At 37.8% G+C, this 27,274-nt stretch overlaps 1 protein-coding gene across 1 annotated transcript in view; it reads left to right on the top strand.

Annotated features, from left to right (window-relative positions):
• The first annotated feature begins 389 nt into the window (after positions 1–389).
• LOC103457621 (low density lipoprotein receptor adapter protein 1) overlaps positions 390–27,274 on the top strand; it is a 39,705-nt gene continuing 12,820 nt past the window's right edge. The window contains exons 1-3 of the mRNA XM_008397912.3: positions 390–813; positions 21,606–21,748; positions 24,663–24,775. Coding sequence (XP_008396134.2) covers positions 405–813; positions 21,606–21,748; positions 24,663–24,775 — 665 coding nt within the window. The 5' untranslated portion in view covers positions 390–404. The remainder of the gene's footprint in view (positions 814–21,605; positions 21,749–24,662; positions 24,776–27,274) is intronic.

Genomic DNA, 27,274 nt, shown 5'->3' on the forward strand with positions numbered 1-27,274 from the left:
CTGAAACGTAAAGTTTATTTCTACATTTTCCGTGGAAATAAAATGATTTTAAAATAATAAAACCTATAAAGTCTAATAGGAAATATTTTTGTTCATAATGCAGAAAAATATTACCGTCACTAGATGGCGCCAAAACAAAACAACTAGAAACATCGAACGGATTAGCCACAAAAAAAGAACAAACTTTACGTTTAGTGTAATGTGTATATTAATATTCACTAATCTGGATAACGAAAACAAAATACTGTTTCAAATGTCTAAAACCAGCCAATACATGAAACAATTCTGAACACACATCACAAAATAAACACCAAACTAAAAACAACAACAAAATCCGATGGTACAAAACTTATTTCCAAACATAAAGTTATATATATATAAAAAAAAACATTTCAAACGTAATCATGCCCTCATTCCTCATTAGACGGAGGGCCAATCCGTCTAATGAGGAGCCTTCAGGAGCTCTGTGGCTCCTGAAGGTTGAGGACACGCCCTCAAGTTTGGAAACGGTGCAGTGGATTCGTGGGTTTCTTTCCCCTCAGCTGCACATTTCACCGGGAAGAGAACAGAGAACCGCTTCTGTGTCCCGAAGCCTCTTTCTCCCTTCCCTCGTCCTTTTCCGCTTTGGTGAGTTTAGCCGTCGAGTGGAGCGCAGCCTGCCGCGTTTAGCTCCCTGTGGTGCGGAGACAGAGGGAAATCCACCTGCCGGAGAGCGGACACACCTCGGGATGGATGCCCTGAAATCTGCCGGCAGAGCGATCATTAAGAGCCCCGGCGTCCCGCGACACACCTGGGGAGCTTCGAAGCATGAAAGTGAGTGAGACTATAATGTGTTTGGACATATTGCAAATATATAATGAAGGAAATGTCTGTCACACAGAAAGAGAGAGAGAGAGAGAGAAAGCACGAGGATGTGGACTGCTGTCCTTTATTGTTGTAAAGATGTGTTTGCATTATTGTGTTGTTTTATTTGGCAATGAATTTCTTGCTTCCTACAGAAAAGCGACCACGACATTAACTAGAATGAGACAAGATGACAGCGACACAGCTGACCAATGAAACTGGCCTCAGAGTGTTTTAAGTAAAGTGATCAGTATTTGTTTTTTTATTTAATTTCCTGAAAACATGATTGGACACAACTGGACATTTGTGAACTTTGAACTTACAAATTCAAAGTTACTTTAAAACCATTTAGCTGTTTACCATGGAAACCACTTAGTTAGACCAGGGCTTAATGTTAGCATGTTTTATCCTCCAAAACCAGTTTTGGTGTGTTTTTGGGATTATTACTGTACTGAAGGATCCAGTTGTGACCAAATACAATCATCCAGCTGCTGAGATTAATTGTCTGTGTCAAGTGGACAGTCACACATCCGCGTGCTTGACGGCTATTGAAGCGATACTTTGATTCCTTCTAATATACTTTTTGTCACCGTGGCTAAATGTCTTAATCTTTTTCCTCAATCTTGTGGAGAAAATAAAACTTTTCCCCAGAAGCCATTTGGTCTTGTCCTGGTGGAACTGGCAGGTGAGCAGCTGCTCGTTTCAATTAGGCTAAAAGGTCTCTGTTCTGGGGCTTTCTAAGACTCCAAATACTTTTCCAACTTGTGTGGATCTACAATTATTCTTCTTGGATCTTCACAAAGTTCCTTGGTCTTTTTCTGTTATTACAAATGCAAATTAATCCTGTCCAATAAAGAATCATAAGTTATTATTGTGAATGTAAACTTCTGTTTTGAATGTTTTATGATGCCACACAGTAGCAAGCAAAAAGAAACAGCCAGTCATTAGCATGTGTAGAAATCTAAATAGTTTCATTTGTTTATTTGAGGCAAAGACCAATAGGAGATGGTTAGCTTTCCAACTTTTAATGAGCAAAATTATTATTTTGCACAAAGTAATGATGCTTTGGAGGATTTCAACCCAAATAAGGTCTTTGCCAGTAATTTTACTTTCACTTTCTAATATTTAGCATTTATATAATAAGTTGCATGAAATAAGTATGATATTTTAGTTATTCTTTAACCAGGAAGTATTAAGTAAAACTAACACAGTAGCTACAGTTCTATATATCATTACTTTAAAGTTTTTTTTTCTCCACTTCGTACTTGGCTGCAAAGTAAAATTAAATCTTAATTTCCCACTCTTCATCAAGGGTGATTAGTTTTAAAATGCCTTAGCAATAAGTCAGACTTCTGAATTACATTGAATGCACCTCATTCATGGCTCACAGTGGTTTTTGCATTCAACATGTTGCTTTTTTAAAATTTTTTTATCGTGTCCGTCGAGCTTGCATTTCTTATTTTGTCTTGTGTGTTGAATTAAACCTCAACATTACATGGCAAAAATATTTTCATGACAATATTAGGGTGAAAACTATTAATGGCTCAAAGGAAATGCGACAGTTGCTAGCTGACATATTAGAAAGTATCGGAAATGTACATTTTGCGTGCCAGTAATATTTTCAGCTTCATTGCAGGAGATTCCCCTAAATTACTTAAATGGGAGTGACCCAGATGATAAAGGTATTAGAAAGTGTTTGGAATTGACATAAGTGCAGGAGAAAGAAAGGAGTGATGAAAATATGGATGTCTTTTATTTTTAGCTCAATATTTAAGAAAAATATTGTATAATGCTGTTTAGCCTTTTCTTGCATTCCTACTTTTGAGTTGGTATGAAAAGGGTTCAAGTAGAAGTGGGTAGTAAAAGTCCATGTCAATGTTATTTAATGAACATGGGAGGTACATTTGAGAGGATACGGATTTCTGCAGCCTTCTGGGTAGAAATGCTAATTATCATGCACCTGCATTTGCTTTATGCTCATAGTGAGATCAAAAAAACAAAAAAACAAAACATCTGACTGCTGGAAGGGGGCTGGAAAAAACAAAACGTTCTGCATCTCAGGTGGATTCGGGTTGGCTGACAAATAAGAGGAAGTAGCGAGTGCCTGAGTGAAGAGTCCTTGAAACAAACCTCATCCCACCTTTGCTGACAGATTGTTTCACCGCCTGCAGTCCTGCTATCTCACCACTGTGTCAAATGTGATCTCTAAAGCTTCCTTCCTGCAGCCGCACTGCCTGTAAGCCTCTAAATGCTAGCATGCTGCTTTATGACTAATCCGCTGCCCATGTCAGCTGTCATTAAACACAACTAATTAATTTCAAATCCACAAAGACGTCCTTGGCGTCTTATGGCTTTGTAAAAAAAAAAAAAAAAATACTACATGAATTATTCAATTCTGAACAAAACAAAAAGTTTTCTCATTTATTTACGGTTTGTACTGAGTCATCTGAAAATTCTGGATGCATTTTGAATCGAAGCGCCCCTCCGCCCCGCTTCCAAAGCGGTAGGAAAACAATGTTTGCTGCGTGATGACAAAAGCTCGCAGGCGAGGCATCAACTTCCCATCATGAAAAAGCCAGTGTGTCACATTGTCAGCAGAACGATCTGAATTGTGCTTTTGTTTTATTGTTGTTTTTTTTTGCCAGAGACATTGAAGTAAAAAAAATAGATTGACAGGGTCAGAGCAAAAGCCAGCTGGATTTCAGCACCTGACAGCAGAGGCAGTTTGTATCTGTGAACCACTGGAGGAACCAGGCTGGAAAAACATGAACACTTCGTTCACAGACAACACGGGTGACTGCTGACGTCCCGAAGCTACTTAGCAGGCAATTTACTGAGAGGACAGGAGTTTGTGTGCCAGCTTGCAGCGATGTGTCAAAGCTGGCTGTCAGAATGCAAATAAGGTAACGGTGCATCTGTCAGGCGCAGTCCCATCCAGTAGGTGGATTAAAGTTTAGAAATTGGTCAAATATTTATGTCCTGCAATTTACCAAGGAAAAAAAAAAAGAAAAACAACTCTTGTCGGAAGTTATATGTACTCCATATTTGTTTTTACTTTTAATCGTGAATATGAAACATTCGTTTCCAGGTGTAGAATGATTAAATGGATAATAATAAAAGAAATTTGTGTGCACAAATGCACAAAAAGGAAATAATTTTTCTTCTTCTTCCTTGCCAACAATTTCAGACAACTTTCACATTCCTGGCTTATTTTCTTCAGAAAAACTCGAAACGCTCGGCGCATGACTGCGTCACGGCCCTTTGCTGCCGTCTGTTGTCTGCTGAGGTCAAAACCCAAGTCGGGGTGGACAAGGACACGGCTTGTACTTGCGAGTCCAACCATCCCTTGGATCACTTTATGCTACAGCATTGAGGGCCTTTTCCGAGTCTCAGACATCGGGTGCCCTCGGCAACTAAAGCGTGTCCCTGCGCTGTCAACATCAATCCAAAATGCGCTCGCTTTTGGGTTTAATCCAATAAGACTTTGTCCTTCAGGTTTAGTGTTGTTTTTTTGTAAATAGTCTTGTAGTTGTCAAAGTATATTATGTTTCGTTCGCTCTGACCCATAACGCATGTATAAAAACTCAGAGTATGCTTTTTAAAAAAAAAAAAATTTCTTGCTGTGCTTTGTAGCTTAGGAAAAAAGAACGAGTTGAAGTAAGTGGATCGACCAGGGATTATATTTGACTGTTTGTGATCTCTGACATTAAATAGAGCCTGCAGTGGGACTGGAACCATCAGTGGTTTGACTGAATGACATGCTGGAGTCACTGGTGTCGACTACGGCTGCCCTGAAGGAGCAATTATCTCTCAATAGCTCATTAAGTCTGAAGAACCACTGAGTCAACGAGGCTCATGTCATTGTGACATGATGTGTGCACTGGAGTCTTCATGGTTCCTCTAACTATGGCATAGGAAGTAATTATAGAGCAAAAACAGCTGTCAAAAAAATGCTAACAAATGTGCACTGGAAATTCTTTGACGGAAGACGAAGAGAACTTAAAAGGCATCATCAGTAATACTTGGTAAAATCTGCTAAGTGCTGACTGAGTGTGGTTGGATTAGGGGAAAAATTTGAACTCTGACCTAGTGAAATATATATATATATATTTTTTTTTTTTACAAATTATGCCTTTTAGCTCAGGGAAAATATTCCAACATCAGCCGGTAACACAAAAAAATGTTTATTATCCAAGAACAGACATTTTATGATCATTATTAACTGTGACTAGCTGCACAGTGTCCAGTTTTCTAGTGAGACCCAAAATGCTACATTTTAAGTTTTGCCTCTGTCCTTAAATTGAAGACAGATCAGTTTGTGGCTAAAATATTAAATTAAAAGAGGAATACCTATTGACGACACCCAAACTTCACCACTTGTTGCTTTTTACACGCATAGCCTCAGCTTGCTTACTGAAGTTGCGAAATGTAACTAAAATGTCGTCTATAAATGCTGAAGACTTTGGGAGATTTCTTTCAAATACCCATCTAGTACTTGGGAGGTGAAAAGGTACTGGAACATACCACCTTTGCACAATTGACACCCAGATGCACAATCCCAAACTTTCTTACACTTTTGTCAAGCCTCTGCAGGTCTTAATGAATTTGAATCAGCTGCATGCTGGACCTCAAGCACCAACTCCTGAAGACTGGAGTTCATATTCACTACTGTTAGTTTTCACAGCATTTCATGAGAAAAATATGTACTTTTCCAGTTTGGTTTGTTTTATGTTTCTATAACCATCTAAAATGTGGTCTTGACTAGCTGCTAGTCTATAAACTCAAAGCAATGATACTCCAGGTAAGGAATCTCTTAGAAAACCCAAACTTTCCCTTTAACATGGAATATGATGAGGGCTACTTTGTATTCCCTAGCCATTCTTGTATGGGTAACAAAATAAATGACGTTTGTTCCTAGTACTCCCTTTTTCCAGCATAATATCAATGCAAATTAGGTCCCAGGTAATTTGAACATCGTACTCTAAAGCACAACATTTCAGTCTGAGGTGTCTCTTGCTTTCATATCAACTTCTTATAAGCTTTCTTTGTTTGTTTATGATTTCAGATGCTACATGACACATAAGTTGTTTCTATTGGATCATTTCATAAATCATATTCATTTACCTTTGCTGACCTTCTTTGGCATGGCCCATGCTGATTTAATTCCGTAGGTTTTTCTCTCTTGTCTACATTATTCATGCTGACTTGCTCATCAGTATCTCTAATAATGTTCTGTCGCCATATTAGATGATCAAGAGTTGCTAATGAGCTTTCAAGTAGGAGACTTTAAAAAATGAAACTTGTCTTCCTTATTACAGTGATCAGAAGTTATCAATATTGTCTGGTATTAATGACTTGCTTTGACCTGATGAATTAAAGTCATTAGAAGACTTTGCATATCAGCAGGATGATTTAGAAAGCTCTTTGGGTCTTTTGGCTTTTTCCCCTCCTCTATTTGATTCATATCTTTAGTTTGTTACACTAACCAACTAGTGTATTTTTAAACTTATAATAATAATAATAATAATAAATAATAATTAATACTAATAAAAAAAAACAATGAACATTTTTCCTGCTTAATGGACAATAATACAGTCTTGTGACACACTGCAGGACTTTGACCTTTTAACTTTTTCCACTTCGGAGGAGCTCTGTTACCCATGAGACAAATCTCTCCTCTCACCCCAACAATCTTATTAGTTAGATTATCGTCAAAAGCAAAATCTCTCCACTGACAGCTCTGCATAGCTTTTCTTTTTGTCTCATTTTTGCAAGACTTATTATTCCACTTGGGTTCGATACAAAATGAAACATGACAGTTTCTAAAGCCCTTTTTTTTTTTTTTTTTTTTTTTTTTGCTTTTGTTGAAGCTTCAACAACTGTGTGTGTGACTAATGTCCTTTTCAAGTGTAGTGAAGCTGTAGGAGTGTCACTGTTTGTTCATCCATTCGTACTCTTCTTTTGATATCCAAACATTTCCTGCATGAGCTGCCCTACGACTTGAGGCTCAAACGTTATGGATCACAGAAACCACTGAGAACAACTGGAGGGCAAAGGCTCGCAGTGATGCAACTTTTGACATTTTTGCTTCACTTAGTGCATCTTGGAGACCAAATATGTGTCTTAATGGCTCAAATGTACCCATGCAGAGAGATGACGGCACACTGCTAAAGAAACTGCATAGTGTGTAACAAGAGGATCATTGCAAAACGTCATGCTTTTTGCAGGTATCGATAAGCTTCTTGCAGAATATATAATTGCAATTGATAAAATTAAGTTCAATGCTTTTCCAGTCTTGTTAGTTGATATAGTTGTGGTCAAAGTTTGATGACTTCTCTTAGCTCCTCCGTAGAGACTTCTTGTCATTGTGGCCAAATGGCTCAATTCTGGTCTGACCATCAAAATGTGTCTTTACGAAGCACTTAGAAGAAACGATTCACAAAAACGTACATTTTGAACCAGAGCTGGTTTTTGGGTGAAAATTTTTATTGAGTTTTTTAGTGTTGACTATGGAGCAAGCTTTGTTTATTGAACAGACCTTCTGACTTGAGTATGTTTTTAATATTTTCCCAAAATTAGAGAGGTGCTAGAATGGCAGAATTAACTGTTTAACACGTAGTTATGCAAAGTATGGGGGGTTAGAATGTCCTGCAGTTTTGGAGACAAACCCGCAACATGAAAACTTCTGGACTTAAACATGCTTCTCCCTCCACAACTATTGTTACTGCAGTATTGTACCAAACCTTTGCTTATTTGCTTTCAGGAAAAAGGTCAGCATTAATGTTTGTGTATATTTCAAAGCTAATGTCCGTGTTGTGCTGCTTTTTAAATAAGTTTGTGTTTTCTTTCTTCTTTTTTTTTGATGCCAGATGTAAATGTGCATTTCTAGGTTGCATTTTCCAGTGAATGCATGCATCAGTTCATTGGTCTGGCAGTCTGCACATTTGCATCTCTGTGATAGCAGTTGACACGGATTATTTAAACTTCTTTGTTGCATAATGCGAAAGAGCTAAACTGGATTCAATTTATTCTGGTAAATCTTTCTTTACTTATGTTAATAGAAGGTTGAGATCAAAACGCATATGTCAAAAATGAATGTTGTTACAAATATCTGCTAGTAAAGTCAACTGATGGATGCTCACAGAAGCAAGCGTTGTGCCGCCTGTTTCAAACAATATGCTTCAAATTGAGAAAAACAAAGTGGTCGCCACGCAGGAGTCATGACTTTCTGTCCACTGGGAGCAGCTCTGCGTGCCTCTTTTATAAGATGAGGGATGAAGCGGTTGAGTCTGTTCTGTTTTTAAAGTGCCAGATTTGTTGTGTTCAGCAACTGATCAATATCCAGAGTTCAGGCATTTCTGCTGCCTCACTCAGTTTATTTTTGCAGCTCTTTCTCTTCTGAGAAAGAAATGCTAAAGGCTTTGGTTTTAAACAATCTTCTTTGCATCAGATGCAAAACTGCTTCAGGAGAAGGTACGTTAAATGGGAAGCACTATTTTTTTTTATTCCTTTGTTTCTGGGGTTATTTTGAAGTGTCTTCTTCCCTTTTTCCCTCCGAGTTCAATCAAAGCTCACTTCAGTCAAATCCGTTGCCTTAAAATCTGATCTGCTCCCAAGAATAACTTTGATTCTATCTCTTAGGTTACGGATAATGTTAGATATTGTGGTTCAGAACATCTTGCTTGGGAAAAAAAAAGAACATTGTTAATTTTAAGACACTGAGAGGATTACAAGATATCTGAAAAATCAAAGTGTGTGCATGTTACCATTTTGCAAAGATGGTTAGAACAAATGTTTCCTAAAACCTCAACTAGGCAGTGTTTAGATTAGGTACAGGATGAGTATCAGCATATACGGCGAAGCTGCATCCTGGGTTGCCTTTTTGGGACTTGGATATTTTTATGTTTTTTTTTGTTGTTGTTGTTCTAGTAAATTAAAACAACATTTTAATTCTCAAGTTAATTTTCCAGCTGCAGAATACAAAATGCTAAGATGTTTTGCCTATAAGAACTAAATGCTCTCATGATCTGAAATTTGTTTAATGATGTCTTTGGTTTTCAATTATTTTCCAAACTGAAGTCAGAAATCTGGAGTTCATAATCTAAAATACTTAGACTGATCAAAAGTAGACTGAATCATTCCACACGAAAAATAGAAGCACACAAATATTATGAAATAATAACTTTTCAAACTCTAAGAAGTTCTGCAAAGATTGGACAGTTCCCAAAAAGCATTTAAAGGACATTTTGAACCTTAGCTGCTTCTTAAAAGGATTGAAATGGCTCTTTAATCGAGGTAAAATAACATCCACATTGTCATGGTCGGTTAGTATTAGCTACTGTATTTTTTCTTTCTTATATCTTCCAAGCATTCATTCTTCTAATCTTTGAAAGTAGTCTCGATCAGTTGCAGTCTAGGTTTTTGTAAAGTCTGTCATACCATCTTTATTAGATGAATAATATCTGACAGGAATATCTTAAAGAAATGGAAAAGTCTCTCTGCGATGACTTCAACCTGAGTCATCTTTAATATTTGTGTAGATTCAAAGAAATAGAAACGTATTTGCTGAAGATCTATGTAATAATTTAGAGGCTTTTTTCTTCCCTTATTCTTCAATCAGAATTAGTTGAGCTTATTAACCAGAAATTGTTTTAAAGAGCAGACAGTGTTTTAAAGAGAGTCTAAAAATGCGGGAGCTTTTGAGCAGGCACTCTTTTTAAAAGATTAGAAAAAGATCTGTTCATCAAGAAACTTTTATAACTTTTGCAAAGTGCAGCCGTCTGGGCTGCATAAAGCATGAGCTTAAAATAATCGGTCAGCTATAAATTTATTTCAAGGTCCACTTAATATTGTCATGCTTTCAGTTTCAAATAGCATTTTTCTTCATCCTGATGTTTCATTTTATTTCCGTGCACTGTCCTATGTCTGCATCAGATCTTCTGGGTGCGTTTATTCCCACTGTCCTGCTGTAGAATATTGATTTTTAAAAGCACGGCTTCATATTACTAAACCACGCTCCACATCATATTTCATATTGATTTTCATTCTCCGGCTGTTGAGAATTGTGTCGTGGACGATGTATAACACTGTCTTGTGGGTCCTGGTTGAAAAGCATCTGCAAAATCTCTCCAAAACTTCCAAGGGTAAAAATATGTCCTCCTGTCTGTTAACCCATCTGCCAGCATAATTAAACTTTAAGTAATCGCCGCTGGGTTCCACCAACGTCATCATTACGCGGTTTTCCCGCAGTCTCTCCCTGGACTGTTTTTAGCACCGTTTCCCTGGCCTGAAGTGAAGTGAATTATGTAATGGAGAGAAACATAGATCCTATCGTAGGAGGGGTGCAGGTTCAGTCAGCTGCAGCAACACAAACACAGCCCAGCTTCCTGTGCGTCCAGGCGCTGAATCCCCTACAGATGAAGGCTCTGTCTGCTGAAAGTCCAGGGCAACATGTGGCTCAAGGTTAGGGTGTAACTCTGGTGCAAGAGCCTTAATGAGGATTTTTCTGCTGCGCTGTGGATGTCTTGTGTGTGGGAGAGAAATTTTAAACACTGCAAATATGTTTTGTTCAGGCGAGTGTTTGCCTATCGGCTCAGCCCTCCTGTCCCACAGAGACAAATCCCGTTTCTATTTTTGCGCTTTTAAAAAATTCAACTCCCCACACCATTGCAGAGACACGATGTCCCTTTTCTGAGATCAGCACTAAGAGCAAACACACCTACGCCTAAAAATAGCCTCATCCCATCAAGCTGACGGTGGAGCACCCGTGTAGCTCGGTGCTGTCGAGAAATGTTTTTTGTGCTTTGGAAAGCGCTGCTGGATGAGAACCCAGCTGAGATAAATTAATTAGCTGTTCATTTGTTTCTTTTTAATGAAACAAGCTGAACATCTTAATATTTATTGATTTATTTTCATGCTTCTTTTTTTTTTTGCATTAATCTTGCTGTACTCTAACAACATGATGCAGTTCCCCAGTGGCAGCTTCTGATATTAGTTACATGGACAACCACCCAGGGTGGCATCTTGTGGGGGGGTTTTGTTTATCAGTGTGTGGAGTAGATTTATGGAATGGATTGAATGGTGAGTTAAAAAAAAAAGTACAAATATAAACTAGCTTAAAAAAAACTCTTTAAAAAGGAGCTTATTCAGTGGGTGTCTCAAAGACCAAAAATGTTATTGATATTAAAAATGTATAAGTAATTGCACATTTAAGGATGAGAATGTGAGATTTAAGTGTCATACAATGTGGACGTAATTTAAGTTTATCTGGTATTTGGATTTAAATGTTTGTAGGTTAAGTAGTAGAGGGGCAAGAAATCATGAGCTATATCTTCTACCTGCTTCTTTTCGAACAGATAATATAAAATTGCATGCATTAAACAACATCTTTAATGCAAATACGACAAAAAGAACCTATAGACTTCAATTCCAGATCTTCAGGAAACTGTCCCAAGAATTTCATACTGGGCATGATAATTTGTTTGAGTCTTTTTTCGTTTTTACATTTTGTCTATTTGAAATAAATAAATAAAAAAATAAATAAACTAATTAATTAATTAATTAATTTATGTCCCTTATGTTAGCAAGATGTTAGAAATGTTTTGCTTTTACACCACTGATGGCTGACTGTTTATTTCTTTCACTTTTCACTTTTTCTCTTGCCAGTCATTTGAGTGTATTCACAGTCTTTGATGAAAAGGAGAAATGGTTGAATAAATGAATGATGTTAAGGATGAATTATTCCCTCTCTCCTGAATGTTTCATTTGCAGCACCCTCTACAATTACTGACACCCGTGGTGAAAGATGTGTCAAAACTTTTTAAAATAAATGAATCTTTCATGACGGTAGCATAATCTTAAACTGAAAAATTGCTGCAGGTCTCCAGCAGAGAACTTTGAAGATTTAATTAATTTATTTATTTTTATCTAGTATCCGCTTTACTGTGCATGGTGGCAAGATAAACATGGGTCCTCATCCTTGTTTGTCACAGTTCCAGTTGCTGCTGCTGCACATGCACATCAATGAGGGTAGATAGGAGAGAGTTCAGCAAGTGAACAGTGACTCGGTCTTTGACGCTCTTTCCAACAACGGAACCAAAGCACCTCAATCTGTAGCCGTCTTTTCACATGATCCAACAGTGGAAGGGATTTTTTTTAACCAGTTCAGTTCCAAAACAAGAGTGAAGCTGCAGCTTATTTTGAGAGCAGAAGACTGTCAAATGTATGATGTGACTAATGATTTTAGGAAAACACAAAATCCATCTTACCAGTACTCGGACCATGTAGATGCTAAACTGTGACCGGATTATAAAATTATGATCTGGCAAATTCTGTTCAGTGAGTATTCGGCAGCTGAATGGTAAAACATGCTAAGTGGTGTCACACCAGGAATTCAGTACAGGTTACTTTTTCAGGATACATAGAAATTGTGCTCAATTTAAGGAGAAACGTCATTAAATAAACAGTAATGGGTAAAATGCATTGTATAATAATCCTACATGAACTTTAAAACTGGCTTAAAAACAGCAATGCATCTCAATAAAACCTATTTTACATGACTGAGCAAATTATTACTTCTTGAGGAGAAAGGCAGTAATAAAGTTCACCATTCAATTTGTTACTTCGTATATAATATCTTTGTAAAGCTTTGCCAGTTGCACATTGACGACATGCTTGGTACGACTGCTTGAAGTCTCAAAGGATCGTTCTGTTGCGCTTCATCTTCCTGAGCTTATTAAATTTCTTCCAGCTTTTGAAGACGAGCCAAAACCTCGGTTGTCCAGGATGTCTCCATACTAAACGTTTTGTTTCTTTTAACAGAATTACTTCATCACCGGTTCTTGATTCATACCTGTTTTCCCTTAGAAAAAAGTTCTACTGTGCTATAAGAGACAGAACAGGCTGGGAGGCATGAAGATGCCCTTACTTAAATAAAATGGTCATCATGCCACATCATATGTATTACAAAAACTTTTTAATAAAAGGCTGAAATGGGAATCAAAGGGGTGCCAGCAACGTAGTTGCTTTAAAAACAACAACAGCAGTTTCTTATAAAGTGGGATTTCATTCCCTCCATGTTAAATAAATGATTCCAAACTAGATGCTGTAATCAAAAGAATAATTGGTGTGAAATTTTATTGAAGAGTTTTGCACATCTTTACCAGGTGAGCAGGGGAGCTGTTTCTATCGTCCAAAAGACAATAAAAAATAAAAAAGATGTCAGATTTTCTTTTGGTCACTTCAAGTTCTAAAACTAACCAAACCAAGTTTTCCTTTTTCCTTCTGAGTAACATGTTACTCCTCTGTTTCTTATTTTTGTGTTAATTCAGCATTTTTTAATGATTGAATTTTTTTTTGATCCAATATATGGACCTCATTTTTTTAATTTCCTGATCGATAGCTGAAGCACTTACTTTGATTATCCCGATACCTTTGTACTCCAGAGACGGGACACCCGAGAAGGTGAGTTATCTGGCTGTGTACCACAACCATCCATCACACAGCTGGATGGGTCGGAAGTGCTTTATTGCATTAGGAAAGGCTCCTCTGGGATAGCCTCACATATTAAAGTGTTGCAGAGATATTTGGTCTCGACTGCAATTTGCAGCTCTCAAAGGTGACTTTTTTTTCTTTTTCTTTAATAATGGATGGGGAAGTTCCCAATTCCCAAAGTAATTCCTTGTTTTCCAGAAATTGTTTTATAAGCTTTTATTTGAATGGGGGGAGGGAAGCAAAATCATAACTGTCAAATATTGTTGCATGAACAGATGTCTCTTTAGAGAGCTGTTCATAGTTGATGAAAATGTTGTTGGAGACTGCTGAGGAAAACATCTGTCAGCAAAAAGACTACCACACTGTTTTGAATACTTGGTTTATGACTTGCTAACTTTGAACAATGGCCTAATGCAGCACCCTGCTGTTTGGAAATGTCATGACTACATTTATTTACTTTAGGTCTGGAGACTCTTTCCCTAGCAAACTGTCAGGCCCCAAATAACATGGATGTCATCCCATCATACTTTATTTTTATACCATGTCGGTGCCGATTTTTAATAAAGACTGAAACGGCATAAAAAATGCTTTTCCGTATGAGCTCACGTTGCTGTGTTCATTCAAGTCGAAGTTTTAGAGCGTAGATCTATAAAATTGATTTAAGGTACTTTTAAAGGACGGTTACAGGGCAAATCGCTGCTGTATTTATTGATCTCTGCTGTCTGAAGGCTGTAAACATCCCGTGTGACAAACGCTCTTCTTGCTCGCTCCTCCTTGCTGTGATGTTTTTTATTTATTCGTTCATATAAAAGCAGATAATAGCCACCGTCTTAATGGGGCTACTCTGTCTTTTTAAATAGCACCTGCATTTAACAAACAACATTAGCCCTTGTAGCTGAGCACCGCAATGCATTATGTTTTTATTAATGACTGCTTTTCAGTTTGTGAATTACTTTTAGGAGTTGTGCTACATTGCAACATTGTGACACTGGATTTTTTTACTCTTCAGTTTGGCAAGTCTGATGTCTGACATTAAAGCAATCACCCAGTGATTAATGCAGGCGGTCTAATACATTACTGTTATATGGACCAGAGCCATGTGTTGCCTGACTACCCGATTTAGACACCCCAACTAATCAAGCATTATAAGTTTTACTCCATAAGGATTGTAACATCAAAAATATATAAAAATGCACAATAAATACTTGGAAAAGTACAAGTAAATTCCTTCTTATTTTTGGATTACCACCAAAATATTCGCAACCCTGGTAGATTATGATTTATTTTCATTCAACCAACCTGGTAGAAAATGAGAGATGGATTTCTCAAAAGGTAAAACAATAAAAATTGAGTATCAATAAGGGGGGCGGGGGGGGGGGAAGTCCGTTTGTATAACTTTATTTAAAAAATGGTCTTGTATACCGTTTTTAATAATCACTGGAAAACTGATTTTTGTCACTTTAGTAATCAAGTCCTTATAATTGTTGGCCAGCTTTTATGTTTCTGCTACTATTTTAAGAGTTCATGCTGGGTGATGAGCTCTGAGTCTTTCAAGTTAGAAGACAACAGTAGGATCTGACAAACTGAGACATTTAAGGGTTGATTACTGAACAAGTAGCAGATGGTTGATTAGGAAATGGGAGCAGGGGTGAGGGAAGACGAGTAAAGTTGAGGAACTGGAAATGGGAGGAATGGTTGACGGAAAACACCGAAGCAACAAGGGAGCATCAGATAAATGCCACAAAACTAGATTCCCAAAGTTTATGACTCGTTCATTTCCAAATCCGATTGTGGCACTCGGTGCATGCTCAATCGAACTAACTCAGACCTGAGGGAGCGTATGGGTAAACTTTAGCAATTACTTCTAATAGTTTATCGTAATAAGAAGAAATTGCTAACATTGCTAACACATTTCTCATTGCAGCGAATGATCAAGCTTCTTTGGGCCAAAAAATGGGTAACTAAAAATGTACATTTGCTCCCCTACTTTGAAATAACATGTGGACCCTTACTGATTTGTTTCTACCATCTGCTATCATCCCCAGATTTACAGTGAAATATCTTTGTGCAGTTATTAAATAAGTTTTAATAGCTTTGCAATTTCTGGTTAATGCTTTTATATTTATAATTTATTATTATTATTTTTTTTTACTCAGTTCTGTTTGCGATGCACAAGCTCCGCTGCTTAAAAACAGAAAATTGAACTGAAGGATATGAACACCCTGGGGTAACAGTGGAGAGTGGTGACACTGTAATTGTCATGAACAATCCTGTATCTGGGAATCGGAGCTCTGTGGATTGGATTAAACGCCAACATAAGATAAAATCACTGTCTGCTAATCTGTCTCGGTATCCTCCACCTTCCAACGCTAGCCACACACCAACTGTTAGCGCCAGCAGAGTAAATATTAGCCCAATTTTCACACTGGGATACCAGCTATGTATAGAAATGCAGGAAATTATCCAGGACCAGACCCTGCATGTCTGTGTTGGCTTTTAATTTGATGCCCATAATAACGCAGGGCAGTAAAATAACCTGCCGTTCTAATCCAATTTCACTCTGGACTCTTCTCCAACCTGAAGTGGGGGAAAATAAAGCTCTTTTACTGCTGGATGTGTAAACATCAGTTTCTAATTAATGATTCACAGAGGCTTCCAGAGGACGGTTTGAGAGTTGAGGGTTGTGTTTTGCATAATAGATGCAGAGGAATGTAATTTATATTCAAGATATAGTTTGGGAAAAATAAAAATATCTTTCGGTTTAAAAAAAAAAAAAAAGTCTCTTCTGTCTTAAAAAATATCTTCATGAAAGTGCAAATTTGAATTAAAGGAAATACTGTTGGTACCAGTCTGAGAATGGATGGCACGCTATGTTTTGAGGCTAAACAGTTGAGAGTGAAACATTCAAAGCTGAATTTACTGTTATCTGCCGCTTTTCCCTGACTTGTCTGACTTGATACAAAACCCAAGCATATCACTTTCCCCTGCCTCTTTTATATTTAACGTCAGTCTTTAAAAGATCCTAATTTGCATTGGCCCAATTTGCTCATTCAAAAGAATTCCCAGGATCATTATGATGAACAATGGATATGCAGATGGAAGTGAAAGCCTTCAATGAGAGTTATGCTGAAAATGAAATTAAGTTGAATGAGACATATGTGTTCTCATTTATTGGAGGAGCTCCAGGGAATTTTTGATTGAATTATGCTGCTCCTTTAAACCTTTTGATCGCCGTCACTGAAAATAAAATAGCTTTCTGCATTGAAATTTAATGAATGAAGAGTAAAAATGGATGTCAAGAAGAAAAAACTGGATTTCTCTTTTGCTTTGTTGTAATCGTATCACTTGTTTGTGTGTTTTTACATTGTAGTGTCTGGGAAGTGAAAGGTATTTCACCCATTTCTTATGTACTTTTTATTTTCACTCTGAATTTTTAGTCTTTTTACCATCTTGAACTACTTGCAAGATGTCACAATATTGGGAAATTAAATTGTGTTCTGGTGCCATTTTTAAATTTTATGACGAATTAAAACTGGACCTTTTTTCAATATTGTCTTTTCAGTCAAAATAGCTTTTATAGGTACAAAAAGCATTTTATGTCAACGGCTTGAAGAAAGTGTCCTGATTTTAGAAAGTAGGTCTTAAAAAATGTAAAATGTATCATCCAGATACTACAACAATGACGATACCAAAGGTTATTTTGTGCTATTGAACAAATTTCTATAAAATCAACAATGTAACTTACAGAAGATCGACGAATCCATGACTTAAATAAAGCTGGGATGATTTCAAACTGGGCTGATATAATGAAAATAAAAAAAAGAGTGAAATATTTTAAACTAAATGTCCTCTACAAAAACTCTGCACTTTATCCTCTGCATAAAGTGCTAGTCTGGTGCCATTGGTGTATAAACTTCTTATGCTTCCCCCAAAAATTGGAGAGATGGTGATTAATTACCACAACAAAAAAAGGTTTGCTGCTGTTTGACTAAATGTTTTGGATTGTGGGACACTGCTTCATCTTTCTGTGGCTTGTTCTCTTCTCTTGATGCCGAGCCAAGTTGTTCAGTCAGGCAGTTTTCAGGTTCCACCTCCTAGTTACTGCTGGCCTCTCAGCAATGGAGCCCTGGGTTGCCTGGCAACATAATCTGTTTCTTTGACTTTATTTACACAGGCTGCATCATCCTAGGCATTTTCTGTGCAATATTTATTCAGTTTATTAAATTAGAACTAATTCAAAACAAATTGAATGAATACCTGGGCAGTTTGAAGACCAATCAGTCCAAGTCGTATCAAGAAATTTTTGGATAAAAACAAAATATACAACCTGCTCATTTAAAGAGCCAAAATTAATCCATAAATTCTAATGGAATTCTAATAATAGTGTTTTTTAAAATTAATAAAAAGATGGCTTGGGTGACTGTGTCAATTAGAGCAACGTCTCATTCTGACAAAGCTTGTGACAACTATCCCGTAAATGAAAGCATGGTATGTAAACATCTTATCTTTAGAGACTTGGAGGGTCTTCAAAATGTTCAAGATAAGGAAAAGGAAATTTTGATTTACTAAGCTTATTTCTGGTAATAATTTAGATCTTTATCAAATATTCTAAAAAAAAAAAAAAAAAAGGCATCCCAGAAAGGATCAGGATACTGAAGTCTTAAGAGGCTTTGAATAAATGACAATGATTTTGGTGTTCTATTGAACGAGAATAACAAATGATGATAAAACCGAATACTTGTGTGTGTGTACATATACATGAAAATTTACTCACTCTTGACTGATTCTGGATTGACTGAGAGGCAACCAGCACCCTGGAGTGGTTCTACTTAGCTATTCTCTCAAAAACTACATGAAAGCATGGGGTTTTCTTTCATACTTTGCTTGCAGTGAAAGTCGGAGGAAGCAAGGATCCAAAAGGTAATATAGGGGACGGATTTAAGCAAGCAGTGAAAAAAGTAAGAGCTTGAACAGAAACACTTTACTTGGCTGTTCCCTCAAGGCAAACTCAGGAAACCAGTTTCATCCACAAAGCCCCAACGCGCCCCTCCCAGACGCCCGTGCCATCCCAGCCCGCCACCTTCCCTGAATGTGCGGCCTATTTTCCCCGTCAAGGTGGCGTCCCAGATTCAAACTTCAAGCAGACGAGTGAAACGGCGAGGCAGAGATTGCATCAAGGAGGATGAAGAGAATGGGGGTGTCACTGGGGTCCTCAAAGTCAGCCGACTTCTTCTTCACTAATACTGTAGAGTCGTGTTCATTTCTCCTATTAAGTACTGTCCTCCTTAATGACTTGTGGGGAAATAGTGTTATTATTTTGACCCTAGAGCACCAGCTCACTCAAACAAATTTCAAGCTCATCACTTGAGGACTGCTTGCCTGCGCAGATGCTTTTTTTCCCCCCCTCTTGCGTTGTTATTCCTGTGTGTATTTGTCTGCGTGCTTCTGTTTGCGTTATTAATTAACCGGCAGCATAGGTGTCGAGCCAAAGGAGAATTCACCCGGGTACAATTTTGACTTCTCAGAGCAAATTAAATTACGAGCGTGGCACTCAATGAAACAGCTGCATGTAGCTGAAGGCGTGCAGAGCACATGGCCCCTTATTATGGAGCAACAGTTCCCCAACGCTGCGCTGCACACGCCTCGGTTCATTCAGCGCGACGTCTTTTCACACACACAAGTGGATTTGTAACTTTTGCGTGATTGCGCTTGGGGTTTCCATGCGGTAAAATGTCATCGGTTTGCCCTGCTCTGTTGTTGCGCATTGATTTTATGCAGTGTGTCATAACAATACAGTGTTTTCTTTTTTGTTTTGTGTGTGTGTGTGTGTGTGTGTGCGTGTGTGTGTGTGTATACACATAAAACCTTAGCTGCCATATGCTTGGTATTAAATTATTTCCAGGCTCCACTTTATTAAACGCAGAAATGTCATGAGTGCTCCACTAAGGCATCGACTCCTCCCTAATCTCTAAATTGAATCATCTTGATGAGCACAAGCTTCAACAGACTTGCACTCAGGTCAAGTCGACGCATGCTTTCCCTCTAACTGTTCAAATAGCACAAATATATTTCTCCTTTAGGATTTTCTTCAACATGTAAAAATCCAATTAGCCACCCCTTTTTTTTTCCTGTCACTCTTATCACTCCCAGTCCCACTTGCACTGAATGTATTAAAAATTTAAGCGCTCTCCTTTGGGTGGGGGTAATGGGGAGGTGCTTGTGATATATTGGAAACCCTGCAGCATCAACATAAAGCTCTTAAATAATTCATGGGTGTTTCCTAGTGAAGATACAACATGAACTGTAGCACTTAAGCCTGTAGTGCTGTGATGTTTTGATAAAACTTGCAGTGCCGTAAATGTTTTGACCTGGGGTTGAAGTTTGGATGTGACCAAAGGCCTGAAAGTTTTAATGGGAAAATTAAAGTTTGACTGTCTGAAATTGACTTTTTTTTTTTTGGCAAGTCACAACACTTGCACAGATGGGATGGCCTAGGGCTATATGAGATTCCCATGGTATGATGGCCCTCAGTTAAAAATAAGATTTCATTGATTTGTGATATTTGCATAGGAATTTAAAACAAAAATCTGTAACATGTCCTAATTATGTTTATTTCATATAGTTTAAATATTTATTTGGCAGAATATTATACACTTTGATGTAGAATTATAACAAACTGACGCTGAAATTAGTCAATTAGTCGAGCAAATTTTTCGAGTAGACAAGCTGCAGTCAGCTGCAAATCAAACAACTTATAGATTTACTGGTGTGGTTTTAAAATGGCATTGTTTTAATAAAAATAGATAAGTGGAGGTCATTTTAGCTTCTACATTATGGTTTTTATTCAATTCAGAGATATTTCTTAGGGGCCAAAATAGTTGAACTCTTATTTTTTTTTTTTAGAAACAAATGTAATTTTATTTAATGTTGCTAAAATCTGAATAAATATATTAATTCTCACAGCAAACTTTAGATTATGTTATATTGTTCATAGAAAATGCACAAACCCTGTAAATTCAAGACGAACAATTCAGGAATAAAGGCAATCCAAGGAATGGCCACCCTGTGCGTTTGTAGAACATGGATTACTGTTTTGCCTTCATCAGCTGACATGTTCACTGGAAATGGCATCCGCACTTTTGTTTTTATAGCTGCTGTGTGTGTGTGTGACCTATTACCTACTGAGATGAGACAGTTTCTCCCTTGTGGGTTAATTAGGTATCAAAACAAATTCACCCCAAGAGCTAAAACGGAACATGTACTACACTGAAAGTCATTGTTATCCTATCGCCCACTGCAGCCAAATGATCTGTGGTGCTTCTGCCGTCCACTATGTTCCCAGAGCATTTGCATTTATTACCACCAAATGTGCCCCCTGCTTCTGAACCAGCCTCCGCAGTGTGATTGAAGAATGGTTAATAATTCAGTGAATTTGGAAGGAGCACAGCGAGGATTTTAGTCGCCTTCACAGCTGCATGGGGTCTGCCAGTGACAGATGGCTCAAACCACATGGAGAATTTGATGCCAACATCCTCCACTATAACGCTGGACACTGTGTCCAGCGTTATAGTGGTGAGGCCACTTTTCCCTCTTTTTCTTGGGTGCTATGAAAATGAATTCATAGATATGGAAAGAAAAACAAAAGTTCTTAACTGAAAGCCTCGACCTGTTGTATTTTAAACGGCTACATGCTACATAGCTTGGTCTGTCTCCTGTCTGGAAGTGGCCTGTTGATTAACCGTTTTGTCATAATGCTATTCCATTGTCCAGGACTTTGATTAAAAAGACTAACTTTGTAAACAAGTAATAAATAGTTCCTAAACTTGTTTAAAATGCAGCTGTACACACTAACTAAACCAATAATGGAAATTGGAGTGCTTTGTGAGGTGGGGGATAAATTGTTTCAATGCAAGGGATTGAAAGAGTCACTTAAATTGAAAGGAATTGTTAAAAAATTGTCTAATATATTAGACAGGTTCATCAGACAATTATGCCCATCTAATAGCATAATTATAGATTATTTATAAACTCCTTGAGAGTAGTTTGATTATCGTGTGCACTCGATAAATACATTTCCACTGGACTTTTCTGTGTTTTAAAAAAATGCAATGTAATCCTATGTATTGTAAGATATGAATACACGTCTGACTGTAGATGGATGACAACATTTTCTTAACCGTCTTTCATTATTTGGTTACAATCAAAACCCTTACGAAGCTCTGCAAGAAGACTGATTAATTTCCGGGTGATCTGTCATTTTGTCCAATCAGAGTTGCCAGAAAACTGGACGGACACAAAGGAGACCCTGCTGGAGGGGATGGTGTTCAATGTGAAGTACCTTGGTATGACTCTGGTGGGACAACCAAAAGGAGAGGAAATGGCGTCAGCTGCTATTCGAAGAATTGTTGCAACGGTGAGTTTGAATTTCAAACATGAAAACTAATGACTGCACTGCTTTATTTTTTTTAGACTCAGTTTCTCATGTAACTCAAATTTCAATGACTTTTAAAGTAGGAATGTTTTGGAGCTGGGACTCTGGATTAAGCCATAGAACTGGGACACTAGTCAAATCAGGCAAAGCAGATTGTGGCTTTAGCAGTTTGATATAGCAGGAATTTACAAGAACCAAAGGCTCCTCTGTGTAACCTAATTTGAATATTAAAAGTAACACAAAAAATGCAGCACTAACAGAGGTAGGGCAGTACATGAGGATTATAATGGACTTAAAAAAAATAAGGATAATGGTTACATTTAAAATGTGTGCTGCTCATTGCGATGCTCCAGGGCGATTTCTTATCACTGTAGTTTGATAATTTTATGCTATGGGCTTAACTGTATCATCTGTGGGGCAACAATACAAGATAAGAAGCAGATGTAAAAGTTAAATAAAATACAAAATCTCAGTGCATGGACATAATCACACTACCATGAAAGATTAGCTCACAGCCATGGTGGCTATGCCCACAGCACTCTCCAATCCTCTTTTCAGTGCTGAAGCTCATCAATGAGATTTAACTTGAACCAGAGTTGATATAGGCTTCATATGAACATTGAGAAATTCTAACTATTCAGTTGAATTCAAGATATAATTTGTAACAAATGCTGTGGTATTTTGTCCCTGTTTTAAGGCTACTTAGGTATTCATTTGTCACGGGTATAAAATAATTCATCAGCTTAGTTGATGGATTCTATTCGTTTAAACAAGCCAAATAAAATACATGGATTCTATCTACTGGATCCATGTATCCAGTAGATACATGTATCCATGTATCTACTGGATACATGTAGATCCAGTAGATACTACATGTATCCAGTAGATACATGTATTCATGTATCTACTGGATCCAGTAGATACATGGATCCAGATACATAGATCCAGTAGATGCATGGATCCAGGTATCTACTTGCTGTTCCCTCAAGGCAAACTGCAAATGCAGTAATACAAAATGCATTTTGTATTATTGCAGAATAATACAAAATGCATTATTCTGCATTTTGTATTGCAGAATAATGCTTCTGCAATACAAAATGGTGTATTGCAGAAGCATTATTTTGCTGGAAGTTTTAACATTCACAATATTTTATTTCCCATCACAGGATTCATGAATAGATTGCCGTTTTTCTTAGGATTCATTTTTAATTATTTTATTTGAGGTCACAGAGGGGGCGGACACAGATGGTCCATGCATTGCTACTGGCCTTTAAGCCACATGATGTCCATGTCTACTGTAGAGTAAGCCCGGAAATAACATGCAAACAACACCTAATATTGTGGTACCCTCAAATAAAAAATGGAAGGAACGTCGGATTCAACACTTCAGATTCTAATTTGGAACGAGTCAAAAAATCTGACGCATTACCAACAGGAAACGGCTTTAGATTCCCATCCATGCTTTCCTTTACCAATTCAAAATGCTATCAGTTTTCAAAGAACTGCTTTCAAAATCACAAGCACTCTACTGAATTTAAACCCCTTCAAAACATCTAAAGGTTTCAGCCACCTGCACGTTTTATGCGAACAAGCATTTAAATTGTATTCATATTTCCACCTGCCAATTCCTTTATGACCATAGACACAATCCCGACCACAATATTCATTTCATATCGCCTAGAATAAATTGCTGCTATTTTGTCAAAGGTTTTATTTATTTATTTTTTTCAGAACGGACAGCTCTGCTCAGGCAGTCTAATCACACCTCCTCTGCTTCTCAAGTAGAGCCTGCATCAAACCTAATGGCAGGATTAAAATTCAGATGATTTTGCACCAAAACAAAAAAAAAAAAAAAGTCGGTTTTGTCTTTGTCCGTTCCCTTGGAAACCGGTCCACCTGAGCTGGAGAGCAGAAAACATTTGGGACGTTTCCATTTGCTCCGCGCTTCATTCAGACGTGATGAGACAAGGCGGCGGGACCAAACGTACAGAAAGAGTCTGAACTTGGCATATCTCGGGCTGACAGATTGGTTTTTGCCTGGTGGCATGACACTTGTAACGCGGCAGCAGAAATTGTCCATGTTTCTACATGAACGAGCTCCAGCAGCACAGTCAGCTAATGCAGCCCTACCCTCGTTTTGATTATATATATATATATATATATAATTAAAATTATAAAGGCTTAAACAGAAACTGCTCTTCAATGTATCATCTCAAGAGATTTTTGATCCCTTTCAGCTTGCCATGACACTATTAATTGTCCTTGAGGAGACCTAGTTTCTGCTCGAGTAAAGATACCACTACACAAACCCCTCACATGGTTGATAGATTTAAAACCGGTTGATTAAAATGTTATTTTCCTCCTTATTTCTTGTTCCATTTTCTTTTTTTGGTTTCTCATAGCTGTTTTCCTCCTCAGTCCTTCCTGTGACTCTGCAGCTGTCATTGTTTAAGTGAGGCTCTAAACTGCTCTTGTTTGTGTTTTAATTGTGCGGTAAAGAGGTTGGTCACTGTCTGTGTCAACAGGCGCTCTCTGAGTCTACAAGCTCAGCACTACCACTGATTTTGCTGAAAGCCCAGATGGTGCAGAGCAGCAGGGGGAGTCGGTGGCTGCCAGCCCGACCTGGAGAGCTCACTCTGGGCTTCACATTGCACCATTCCTCCCCCCATTCTGTCGCCTTTTATAAATTCCACTGCATGTTTCTGGAGCGCAGCGAGTCGCTTGCTGGCCTTTGCTCAGAAGCAAATCGTCACAATTTGGCGTTTGTCTGTGTTTATTCTCAAGTTCTGATCACTTTTGATTTCAGTCAGTCTGACAGATTTGTTCTTTGTGTAATCGAAGTCGGGGTTTCCCATTCTGATCTTTGTGTGTGTTGTGTTGTCTCTCACACCCACAGGCCAGAGCCGGTGCCAAGAAGTTTCGGAAAGTAACCCTGACAGTGTCTCCAAAGGGCATTGTCATCACAGACACAGAGACTGCAGATCTAATAGAGAATGTCTCTATATACAGGTACATTTCAGTCACAGAATAAACATGACAAAGCAGATTAACAAATAGTTAAAGGGCTTTAGAAATGCGTTCTCACTTTAAGTGTTTTCACCATCTGCCATTTTTCAACTGCAGACTTTAATGTATGTTCTCCAGGTTTTATAGGGTCTTGGTAATAAAAATAAGTACATAACTGTGAAGTAGAAAGATAATTAAATGTAATTTTTGAAATTTTACTTTTTGACTGAGAAGGAATCTGTATACACTGTGTATCACACCCTTAATAGATCAATGTGGTAGCAGCATCATTCTGAGGGGCTAAATTTATTAAGTGGGGCAGGAAAACCTGTGAAAATTGATGTTGAAATGAAGTAAACTAAATACATGGCAAACCTAAAAGAAAGAACAAAACTATCAGAAGTTGTGAAATACTTTAAAGTGGGGCAGAGATATGCCTTCCTGTAGATATCAACCATGTCATACAACCAGAGCTATGCTGGATTTTATTTATGTGACAGCATATCCATATTTAGTTAAAACATTGACCTAAATCCTGTTGAAGATCTGAGATTTTCCGTCCAGGCTGACTGAATATGAACAATTTTTGCAAAGAACAGAGGACAGAAGACGCTGATCTCTAGATAACAAAACCTGGCAAACGTACTTAGAAAGACGAGGTAGATACAAGTGCATGCCACAGTTGTTAGTTTCATTCATAAAAATGTAAAACTTCATATATTTTCTTTTGCTTCAGAGTTACTACTATATTCATTACAGAAATGGTTCCCAAGGTTTGAATCATTTCAAATTCAGGTTCAGTTTCTTCTAAATGTGTGTAGAGTAAGATGAAGTTTACCCAAGACCTGAACAAAGCAACATTTGAAAACAAGATTGACGCAAAGTATATTTGGACTCTGTTTAACTGAATTCTCACTGATTGGTGCTCTGCCCGTTTAGCCTGGCCTCGAGTCGTTCTCAGCTAAACCACTTTGAGATGAAGACAGATAATGTGTGTGCATGTAAATGGATACAGTCGGTGTGTATATGCGTATCGCTCTAAATCCTTTTCAGATCGACCATATCAGGTGTACCAGAACCTTGTCCAGGTGTAATGGCTTGGCTCCTTATCTCCCTTTTTCCAATTTTCTTATATCATAATGGTTCCGAACGCAAGCAAACAGATAGCATATTGCTCAATTTGAACGTGACACGTAGTCTTTGCCCACACTCTGAAACAAGGAAACGGGCCACACACACACACACACACACACAACGCCTTGGCCTACAGAGGATGGATTTATCCTCATTTATGAAACCCCACCCCCATCGCCCTGAAAGCCCCCCTTACTCCTCCGCCTTGTATCTTTATTTTTTGCACATAAACCGCTCGTGGGAAGACAGCCAGCGGAGGGTGAAAGGGGCGAGTGTAGAGATAAGAGAGGATCAAATCAAGACTGTTTACAGTGCATAGCAACTCGAAAGGGAAAGACTTGGATACACAAGCTGTGTGTGTGTGTTTAGTTTCTAGATAGCACTGTTATATTTGTACCTGTGAGTAGACAACTTAAACATTTGGTATATTTGTATTTGTTGTGTTTGATATTTTCTGTAATTTGAGCTGTTTCCCTTGCGGGGAGCGGCTTAGCAGTAGAGTAGAAAACAGACGTCAATGCGTTGTGCACTGCACTGGAAACAAGACCCCCACACCCAACACACCTCCATCCACTGCACACATCCCCACTTAGTGTCCCTTAAATACATTTGTTAAATGTTGCAACCTTTGTATTTGTTCTTGACGGCATGTACTAGCAGTGCACTTTATATCCTGGTTGAGCCTCATTTAAAAACTAATCTTTCTCTGATATTAACCTTTTATTCGTTGATTTGAAACACATGTCACAGTGGATCTTTATCTTTAATGTGTCTCTGTGCCGTCTTTTAAACAAGTTCTGTCGTTGCACATGCGGTGTCGCACATGCAGTCTGCTCAGTCATTAAAATCTGATCTGCACTCTGATAATCGCAGGGGAACCTCGGGAACCCCTGTGGACTGTAACTGAGGTAACCGGCTATTTAGTCGAGCATATGACGAAACAGGCACGAAACCATAAAACTTTGCTTATCGTCAGCAACGATAAGAACAGATGCACAACTGTGTCATTAAACCTAGGTTAAAATAGCAGCAATTGTGAACAAGTGTGTGTGTATATATATATATATATATATATATATATATATATATATATATATATATATATATATATATATATATATATATATATAAATGATAATATACAAGAAATAATAATTTGTATCATTATTGTTGTGTGAAGGGTTTTAATATTGGGATGAAAATACATATTTTTAAAATGTCTGAAGTTAAATGGGTGTAAAAGAAAAGACACCTTTTGCTCTGTGAAATGGAAGCAGTGATAAATATTACCAGAGCTTGCAAAGATTTGATCTCCTTTTTTCCCAAGTGGAGATGTGGGAGTTTGATCAATGCGGCAGCCTGCTGGAT

This window comes from Poecilia reticulata, chromosome 21 (assembly GCF_904066995.2).
Source record: "Poecilia reticulata chromosome 21, P_reticulata-male-v2, whole genome shotgun sequence".
NCBI classification, from domain to species: Eukaryota; Metazoa; Chordata; class Actinopteri; order Cyprinodontiformes; family Poeciliidae; genus Poecilia; species Poecilia reticulata.